At 43.5% G+C, this 10,394-nt stretch overlaps 1 protein-coding gene across 5 annotated transcripts in view; it reads right to left on the reverse strand.

Moving 5' to 3' along the window:
- Positions 1–1,271: 1,271 nt before the first annotated feature.
- pax3a (paired box 3a) overlaps positions 1,272–10,394 on the reverse strand; it is a 30,902-nt gene continuing 21,779 nt past the window's right edge. For all 5 annotated transcript variants that reach the window (XM_046052321.1, XM_046052323.1, XM_046052322.1 and 2 more), the window contains exons 7-11: positions 8,069–8,268; positions 7,400–7,565; positions 7,050–7,270; positions 3,343–3,606; positions 1,272–2,235 (exon numbers count right to left, since the gene is read on the reverse strand). In XM_046052321.1, coding sequence (XP_045908277.1) covers positions 2,218–2,235; positions 3,343–3,606; positions 7,050–7,270; positions 7,400–7,565; positions 8,069–8,268 — 869 coding nt within the window. In that variant the 3' untranslated portion in view covers positions 1,272–2,217. The remainder of the gene's footprint in view (positions 2,236–3,342; positions 3,607–7,049; positions 7,271–7,399; positions 7,566–8,068; positions 8,269–10,394) is intronic.

Here is a 10,394-nt window from a genome sequence, read left to right on the forward strand (position 1 = left end):
AATAAAGTTTGTAGAGTAAAGAAAACAGTGAAATGTGATCTTATCTGTTGGACACCCAGCACAAACACGCACACAAAAAAAATATTTTAAACACACAAAAACACATTCAGTGTATTCTCATGCTTTGTACATATGCCACAAATGACATGAACAGCTGCATACCTGATCCCTAAACCTCCAGAAGAAAAGGGAGGGAATCACAGTGAGTGATAAAAATGCAATGGTGATATCTGTAACCTTTTGAGGAGTCTGCCAACTGGGTGAACAGTGTTTTCATTTCTGTTTGGCAGCAAGAGCCGAAACCCTTCTGAACCCTGCACAGCCATGTCAGTGACTGTGTGCCACTGTGCTTATATAATTTATAGCAGCTCTGCTTTAGTCATTAAGGGGTGTGAAGGAGCCCCTAGAGAGCAGGAATTTGTCCAAAAGGAGTGTTTATGAAAGGGATATATTTATGATTTAGTGCCCCAGGAGTGTGCACAAGGGATGCAGCTCACATATAGTAGGTATTGTCACGATCCTGCTCATCTGGATTTAGATAAAAGGGGGCAAACAGCTGGCATGTTTAAAATGAAAAGAAAAAGAAAGACAAAATCTCTAGTTTAACCAAGTAAAGTAAATCACAGGGCCCTTGAAAGGAATATAGAAATACTGAAGTCTTGAGTCCCCTCTAGGCACCCCCTCACTACTCTGAAAAAAATTTGACCAGAAAAATAAAAAAGAAGGTCTCACGTTTTTTTGATGACTTCACTATTTCATATTTTATCTTTTCGGTTCCCTGTTCAATTAAATCTACTCTAAATTTAATTTCATGAATGCCTAAACGGTGTTTAAAAACCTCCTCCACACTGCCAAGAATACAATGCTGAAGCATTTAAGCCTAAAGTTATTTGTTAATTTGTTGGTCTAAAATCAGCCTAATTTAAACATACAGAGTCTAAAAATGCCACAATTATACATATAAAATACATACATTCCTATATTTATAGAATGTAAATTCCTGCTGGGTTGCCAAAACAAATAAAAACACAACTTTAAAAAAAAAGTAAATGAGGACACGAACTCATTCTCCTGAGTGGTAACAACAGCCCTTGTATCCCATAAATAACACCCACTCAAAGTCACAATTTTATGCATTTTTATAGAGTTTATTATAAATAGTAAATAGTGCTGGATTGTACACAAAACTTTATACAGCAAAATCATTTTACAACAATGGAAATGAAAATTATACAAAAGAAAAAAACATGTATAATGAACACTGTGTAAGACTTAAGTACTTAGGAGCGCTCAACACAAGACGTAGATAAGAGACATAACACTTGAACAACACTAAATAAATAAGAAATGGGACTAATGTTTGCAAGTTCCTGGTGAAAACAAATTTAACACATGCAGGAAAAAAAAATTGACTGTCAAACTGAATAATGTATTCACTGGCAGAGAATTTTTTGGCATCATGACTATGTTTGCTATTTTTCATCACTTGATGACTTCCCCTGATTGATCAATGCACACAACCCAAAATGAAGAACATTAAAAAGAGAGCATATTTTTGAGAGTATAATCAGGGGGCATTTGATCCGTGTTCATTTACATCACATGAGGTATGAATGTATTGCACTTTCTTTGGGTTGCAGTGGTTCCACTATGACTCCACTCCGCCTCGATTCATGCCTTTCTGCTAGTTTTCCCGGTGTAGTCATATTAATATCTCCAATGTCTTATACAAGAATCACATCAATGTACAGTAAATATTATTTTCCTATGACATGGTGATGAAGAGAAGCACAGGGGGAGGGCTAACAAAGTCCGCCTCAACTTGCACCTCTGCCACCTTTTAATCGAATACAGAATCTTGAATGTATTTACTCCACTTTTCCCATCCCTCTTCCTTTACTCTTTAAGCATGGACAACAAACCGTGCTTGGTCCTTGGAGCATGACGTGATGCACAAGCAAAGCGACTGGCAGGTAACAGGAGAGGCTGCGCCTTTGGTCCTAATTTTTCCAGTCAACCACCTCCATCGCCATCGCTACACCTCCATCTCAACTCTTTCCCTCGCCGAAGAAGAAAACCTCAACCCCTACACCCACCCAACCTCTCTCACTGTCCTCGGGGCTGGGAGGTCCAGCAAAAGCTGGTGGGAGGGGTGGCTCTCTGGCGATGAATGTCAGACTGGCCGGGAAGCCTCCAGTTCAGGCAATGTTGCGGGCTTCATATAATGAAAGGCACCTGAGGAGAACACGGAAAGACAGAAGTAGGGTTAAAGAGATTCTTTGCATTTTATTCAGCTTGAACTGCTTAAATCATCTGATGGCCGACTTAGCAAAAAGTGTGAAATGGGAAGTTAAATGAGAGGTGAAGGACTGTGAAAGAAGAAAGAGGTGTTTAAGAGCACATGAGAGCAGGCGAGAGTGGAAATGGGTGTCCTAGGTTAAATGATAAAACTCAAAAAAACAGGTGAAGAGCTTTGGGAATCTCCTTATAGACATTCTTTGAACCTAATGTGGTTGGAAAAACTAGCCTGAGACTGAGCCTTAGCCTGGATCTCTGGCTCTGCTCTACTGATCAATAACAACTCTAAATCTGACCTCCAGTGGGACACATGGTTCTAATCCTGGTCTGCCAAGGGCCATAATCGCCCCCTGTTAAAGAGCCCCTTACCCTTCTTTTATACAGACACACACAGACACACATGCACATTTCACCAAACCCCCAAAAGCTACATGTGGATCTCTCCCAGGACTGGCTAAATTAATGACATCAAGATGTTGCCACTGATGGGCCAGTCAACATGTGGTAGTGTACCTCAGATCAGCCCCAACAACACACACTGCTGCGACCCGCACACTATACCCTCCCTCTTGTCAAATACGCTTTGGGAAGTGGCTCCTTTCATTTGGGCGGCTATCTTTGTTACACAGGGGTCATTACATGGCTAGGTGAGCTGCTCTGAGGGTTTGATGGGCAAGCTCATCATACGGGGTCATGAAAAGACATTGAGTGAAAATGTGTGTGTTTGGGTAAGCCCCGGACATGCCTCTGCATCAGACCACGTGTACAGCCCGATGATGGTAATGTAAACTGAGGTAACCTGGCCACTAGCGCTCTCTAACATACATGTAATTTCAGCAAAGGGTGATTTGAGAAGCTTGCTCATCAGAGGGGCCTGCGCAATTAACATGGTTTAGAAAATATAAACTAAATCGCATAGCCGGAGCTGGGGTTATAGAAGGACATAACCTCTAATCAATTAGAGATGATTTCAATTCAAATATAGGAATTAAAGTATCTAAATATCTCTAAATAAGTATAAAAACAGCAGTTAAGTGAACATACCTTGCTCTGACTATATTGTCCATACTGGTAGGATGGATGGTGGTCCATGGCGTAGGCTGGAGTGGTATAGGAAGGTGGGCAGTAAGACTGGGTGCTAGGCAAGGTAGGCATACTAGTCAGGCCTGGTAGAGCCTCAAGGCGCTGGGAACCGTGACAGCTGGCAGCCATGCCACCGTTAGGCTCCAGGCCTCCAGTCAGTGGAGAGAGGGCAAAGTCACTCTGGGACTGATGTGGCACTCCACCTGGGTTCAACAGGCCCATTACCTGAGGGGAGAAATAGAGGGAAACCGGCTTATTAGTCCTAAAGACTTTCTAGTTGCACCATGACAATGAATAAATTATATCACAGAGTAAATCGGTAACACTTGTGTATAATTTCTCCCTAAAGTAACGTGTTACCAGTACATTTTAAAATGAAAAATACAAGGGCTGATGTAACACCATTCAATCAACTTTTCCACTCCACTCAGGTGGGCTAAAGTACTTGTTCATTTTCAGAAAAACATTGTTACTAGATTCCCTCACACATGTGGTTTCCCTTTACTCTGCTTGACTGATTGAGGAGCTGATGGTGGCTAAAGAGTTCAATCCTTTAGCCAACTACTGGTTTCTGTTGGAGTTATCCATCAAATATACAGATGTAGAGGATATTCTTTTTACTTTCATTTTTCCTTGTAGTGACACTTTTGGGCTTCCGGCATTGTAACACAAATAGAATACAAAGAAAAGAAATAACAAGTCTAAACCTGACTCTGGCAGATGGTAATATGAGAAAAAAATATTTATTATATATATATATATTATAGTATTTATTTGTGAGAATTTGATGCATTTCAAGCTGAGTTCACACTGATTTGTATGTATCCACTGATGTATAGGGCCTCCTCAGAGCTATGCACTCTTATTGTCTCTCTCACTTTCTCTTGATGCCCTAAAATCACCGTGTCCTTGTGAGGCCAGGGTGAAGAGGCCAAAGGGTACGTGGGAACGAGGAGTAGGGTGTGTTTTTGTATGTGTGTGAGAGATCTACCTCTCCTATGTGTGGAATTGTGTATTTATCAGTAGGTGTGTGTGTGTGTGTGTGTGTGTGCACGGTCATGTGTAATATAAGCATTTTTTGCTCTGATGTCAGGAGTGTAGGGGTATCAGTGATACATCGTGAACAGCTGCATATAGGTTTGCGTGAGAAGCAAAGTCATGAAAATGTCTAAAACGTGAAGTTAAAAAGAGAACAAGAGTTACAGTCCGTGTAGGAGAAAATCGAGCTACAGCCGACATAACGCTAAAATAACCTGGAAAGAAAAGGAAACTAAAAAACAAAATAAGGTGAACAATAAGTAGCACCAAGTGATGTAAAATCAAGGGCTTTCCCAACTGACAGCCAGCTGGCACACACACATGCACATGTACATATATTGAGGCAAGGTGTCTTTAATGTATGTAATTTACAGTAGGTCTGTCAGAGTGATCTGACCTCACACATCTGACGAACGCATCAATGCGGCATACCAAACCCTTATTTCTATTCCATTAAGTTAAGGTCAATAGATTCCAGAAAATTCAATGCAGTCACCCATAAATGTTCACACTGCTTTAAACGGTTTATGTGTCATTTTCAGAATTTATATTGGTATTATTAAATTATTATTAATAAATATAAAAACTTAAATATAAAGCTTTCCAGTTGCTTCATGAAAAGATATTTCCTGGTTATCAAGTGATGTTTCACCATATCTCCTCACACATGCTATATATGCAAATATTAGTTTGTGTGGTATGTGTCTGTGAGTACATGCCTGGGTCAGAGGGTCTGTGTCTATCTACTTGCACATTCACCCTCTGTCTGCAACTGAAACGGCAGCAGTTCCCGATGGTGTGTCTGTTTTAAGGTTGTTCCGGGGATTAGGTCTCAGGGGGGTGCAAATCCCAGCCGCTCGCTTCCTTGGTGAGAAAGGGTTCCTTTGGTATGCACCAGATCAGCAGTAAGACGCCAGAGATCCCACACCACAGGGAAACCACCGGCCTGACGGAAGCTCCGAATACAGAGCTAACTGCTCAGACAAGAATATCACCTATCTAAAGTAAACCATATCCATATCAAAATCCCACGGCGTGATAATGTGCCTATATCTTGAGGTAACTGAACCTCTGAATCTCCTGATGGATACAGAATAGTAAATAGAGTAGAGGAGCCTCAGACAAGAGTTGAGATGGCCAGACCGGAGCATTTAAGACAAAATAGACCAAAGTATGTAGCTATTCGTGAAAAGTGAAGTTGTAAAGTTTTCTAAGTGCAGAGAGGTCTTCATGTATTAACTATCAATGTCATAGAATTTAATCAATTCTCATTTCCTCCCTCTTATTAAGTTCAAATCAGGAAATTAATTCTATCCTCGTGTGAAATAGAGGAAACTGTATTGCAATATACATTCAAACAGCTGCAATAAATACATGAATTAAAACAAATTAGCCAACAAAGTGAGTCATTTGCATAAATTACACACTTTGTTATAAGGGGATAGATTACTTCATTCCAATCAATTAAGACACTGGAACATTCTGTGATTGCAATTCCAGACTGAGAAAACATTCCAGGCACACCGCCGTCCCTACGCAAGATGAGATGTCTGTTCTGTACAGAGCGGCCCACTGAGGTTAATGCTGAAACCATCCATGAGGCCACAGCACCTTTGGCCTCTTTATTGGAGTTGAAGTCACTCGGTGACCCTGTGGGTGGGTGAACTCATACCACATCCATGTGCTCAGTTACAGAAAGGCAGGTTTGAGTACCAGTTATGCTTCAACAAAGTCATTAACTGAAGTATAAATTATGAGTTAGCTCAGTCGGCTGCAAACATCAACCACTGATGCGCAGTTTGCCTCATGTCATCTTCACTCTCCCTTGTCTCTCTATACATTTATCTGTCCAATACAAATAACACTCTGCAAAGAATAATGCTGTTAAAAGTAAATGTGGCCAGTTCCTGAGGAAGAAACAACAAATTCTAACGGTGCCACCTACCACTTTCACCTTATTTTTTTCACTATATATACATCCTGAGGCATCCACATAGTAACAAACCTGCCTGAGGCAGTTTTTTATCTGTGCCTGACAGGAGTCTGAGATTCTCTCTCATGGGAATTAGTACCCAGCATGCATTGCATGTGGGCCGGCCACCCTTTGTGGTGGTTAAAAGCTCGTTTTCCGCCTGTTAGTCCATCTTCTGGGCTGGTAGGGAGCAACTGATGGACGCTGATGACTGTGTAATCGACCATAATTGTCTTTTCAGTTTTGATTTGTGTCATCATCCGACATCCATACATCTTTTCTCATGTCTGGTCCCTTTTCCCTCCCCAAAGACTGACGTTTGCCACATTTTAAATTCATCAAACAACCCATCAGAATAAACAAAAATGAAAAGCTACCGTGTTTCTCAGCCTAACAAGGTTTTCATCAATGTCACTGCAATGACACCTCCTAGGTCGCACGCACAGGAGCGTGTGTGTTTGTGTGTATCATTATCCTTCCATATGGTGTGTTTCAAAAACCCCATGAAGCCATATTGGTGTCCTGTTTCCTGGCATGATAACAAATATGTGTGGACAGAATTTTATGTGTGTATGTACATGTATGCACATATTCATGGGTGGGTGTGTTTCTACAAGTATGTCTATGTTGTATTTTAAGAATGGATGTAAAGACGTACCTGTGGTGATAGGCTGTTGGTGATGGTGGGGTTGACAGTGTTGGTGTGTCCTGTCTGAGCCACAAAGCTGTCCGAGTATCCTGAGAAGCCATGACGTCCAGACGACAGGCAATACGCAGAGCTTCCATCCTGGGAGCCTGCTGATGAGCTGAGCCCGCTCTGGTGCACAGAGGTAGGGGGCAGAGGCTGTGGTCGGTGGACTGTACTGGGCTGCTCGGATGCTGCAGAGAATAAAACATTCTTCTTATTGGTTTGGTTTAATCAAGAACTATTTTGCAAAAGCGTAACTCAATTCTGACATTTTAAGGCGCAAATTTAAAGCATGTTTGGGCGTGTTCAGCCGAATCCACCTTGAGCTATAGAAGTAGGAGTGTAGGGGCTGTCGGACAGCTGATAGGGCTGCAGGCCTGACATAGCTGGTGGAGGGAAACCACCGGGGATGAGGTGGTTAAACGCCATCAGTTGACTGGCTCCTGCTTGCTTCCTCCACCTGGCTCTTCTGTTGCTGAACCACACCTGAGAGAACAACACAGACAAGACTTTTTATTTTTCTGATAACCCAATACAATAATTTGACTTGTAGAGCATGTATATGGTCATCTGTATTTGCAAGAGTACTTGGCGCTTGTGAATGTGTGCCTGTGTGTGTGAGGCCTCTCTGACCCAATAGCTGAACTGATAGAGATCTTAACATCTGGGGCGTGCGGTGAAACCACAGACATTACATCTTTGTATGCTACTGCAAGTTACTGGGTTCAAAGCGAAACGCCCCAGGGCTGTTACAGCTGTTAAAGCCTATAATTGCACACCATCTAAATCAGGAATCTATTTTGGGGTCTTTACATAGCCTTTTTGCAGAGAGTTTGACAAAAATAAACTGTCCTCATACACAGGGGGTCAGATGAATGACTTAAGGAATGTGTAGCAACATCCCAAGGCAAATTGACGTCCACATGACACATATCCATGACAGGAAGACACATTGCTCTGCTGTCAACATTGGGACTTGAGTGTCTAACCTGAACTCGAGCCTCCGTCAGTTTGGCCCGCTGAGCCAGCTCCTCACGCGTGTAGATGTCGGGGTAGTGTGTGCGCTCGAAGGCCCGCTCCAGCTCCTCCAGCTGCTCCGCTGTGAAGGTGGTCCGACTGCGACGCTGCTTCCTCTTCAGAGGCAGGCCCGGCTCTGAGTCCACGTCAGAGCCCTCATCCGAGTGACTGGCTGGAATTGCAAAACAAACAGACTGTTACTTCAACATTCAGAGGAGTCTGGGCTGATAACTGACTGAAACTTTGGGGGCAAATACTAAGCTGAGATACAATAGATGAATCCGAGACAATAGATTGTGCTGAGTACAACACATGGTACAGAGCAACTTTAGATTGTGTCCTCCTGCTCCCTTAAACTCCTCACTGGTTCCTGGGGGGATCAAAACACAGAAGCTGCTTGAACACGGATTAAAGAGGACTAGATCCCTCTAGGGCATCTATTCCCCGGGGACACTGTGTCTCTCCCAGTCTTAGCCATGCTGTGCACTATGCCAATAGGGTCCCATACTGAAGAGTAGGCAGACTTTTGCAGGTGCTTCTTAATCTGGTTGTTCAGTTGCGGGCAGGAGAGAGCGACTGGGTAACTGGGAGACCGCTATTGGGATCTAATTCAGCAGAAGAAGGGAATCAATGAAGGCTTGAGACTAGAGACAGAAGACTATTGCTGCATTTCAGGGGGGGGGGGGGTTACCCATCTATTAAATAATGATTAGGCTCCACAAACTAGCGTGACAGCCTGCCATTGTCTGCCATTACATGTCTGCAATCCCCCATCTCTTTCTCAGTCATACGCACAAACATGCATCTGCTACGTCTCGGCTATGAGCTTTCACTCAATGAACTTAGTCCATGACAATGTGTGGAACACAGACGGACACAAGACAGAAAGAGTTGGAATCCACTCCCAAATCCACTCCAGAGGGACCCCTTAAACCTCATGAAGAAGGTTCACTGCACCTTTTTGACGCTCAGACTATGCGGCAAACACCTCAGCTGAGAGAGAAGAAATAAGAGACTCCAAAACAGAGAGAGAGGTGAAGGCAACAGAAAGGCTTCAGCAGAGGACTGAAGCTGGTCTGTTTTGCCCAGACTGCTCATTCTACCTCTGCCCTCCAGATTTAAAGCTTTAATTAAAAAGTGCCAAGTCAGACATGGAGGGGGGTAGCAGGGATCTCCCCTTGCCTCTGGAGCGTCTGGAGCCAAGCAGGAAATGTTTGTGCCGGTTGCCAGTGTGTGCCTGACCAGGCATTACACATGGATTTGCTCCCTGGGAATGCTGCTGTGCTCCGGACCGCCAGCACACAAGACTCTGATGCTGAGAAGAGCTCTTTATTACATTCAAACCAAGGGCGCCACGCTGGCATAAAGGCTCACAGAGGATTGGCTGGATGCTTAGATACTCCTGGAACGTGCAGTATGAGTTTGGGATGTGGTTTGTTTAGGTAAGGATGTGGCCTGAGACCAGTTGGAGCAACTTTTATAATATAACAGGCGTAAGGAGAAGGCCACACAGCATGAAAATAAAACTTGATGATTTCCTATAAACACATTTTTTTTAACATCAATGTTGTTGGGATTAGTAAGTGCAACGTCCATTAAACAGCACATAAACAACACTAAAAGGTTAGACTACAAGAAATGGCAAACTAAGTAACATGTAATATCATTACCATTTTAATGATGGCAGAACAGTGGAAGAAAGAAAAAGACAGAGAACCAATGACGGCGCAGAAACGAAAAGATTCCTGAGGGAGGGAACGAGAGCTCATAAAACTCCTCAGAAGAGAAAGCTCCCCATTGGCACTGTAACTCATGTTAACTGCAGGGTGGGGGTGGATCTCTCCTCCTTTACCCCCTTTATTTCCGCCTTTCCCTCTCTTTTTTTATTATTAGTAACTACAGAGAAAACACTCCGTCACAGACTCTCCTTTAATGGCAAATGACAGTGTTGCTTTTGTCATCCTCTGCTTCGCACTTTCTCTTCTGCGCTCTTCCTTTCTCACTCTCTGTCTTTTTATCTTAGTGTTTTTTTTCTGGAAGTGAAGTGGCCAAGCCTTTGTATCTTAGCAGGGAAAAGCCTGTGGCAGGGCTCTATTGGACCGATTACCACGCTCCATCTGTAGGAGCCATCAGGGACGCCTGGGCCTGCATTCAGGGGCCTGTCACCTGCCCAGCAGGGGAGTGGGGGTGGGGGTGGGGGGGGTGCTGTAGGGTGAGATGGGGGCTGTAAGGCCAGGGGCTGAGTGGGGGAATGAAGAGTGGGAGGGAGAAGTTGTGGGGGGGGGGGGGGGGGGGGGG

Source organism: Micropterus dolomieu, linkage group LG06 (assembly GCF_021292245.1).
Source record: "Micropterus dolomieu isolate WLL.071019.BEF.003 ecotype Adirondacks linkage group LG06, ASM2129224v1, whole genome shotgun sequence".
NCBI lineage: Eukaryota > Metazoa > Chordata > Actinopteri > Centrarchiformes > Centrarchidae > Micropterus > Micropterus dolomieu.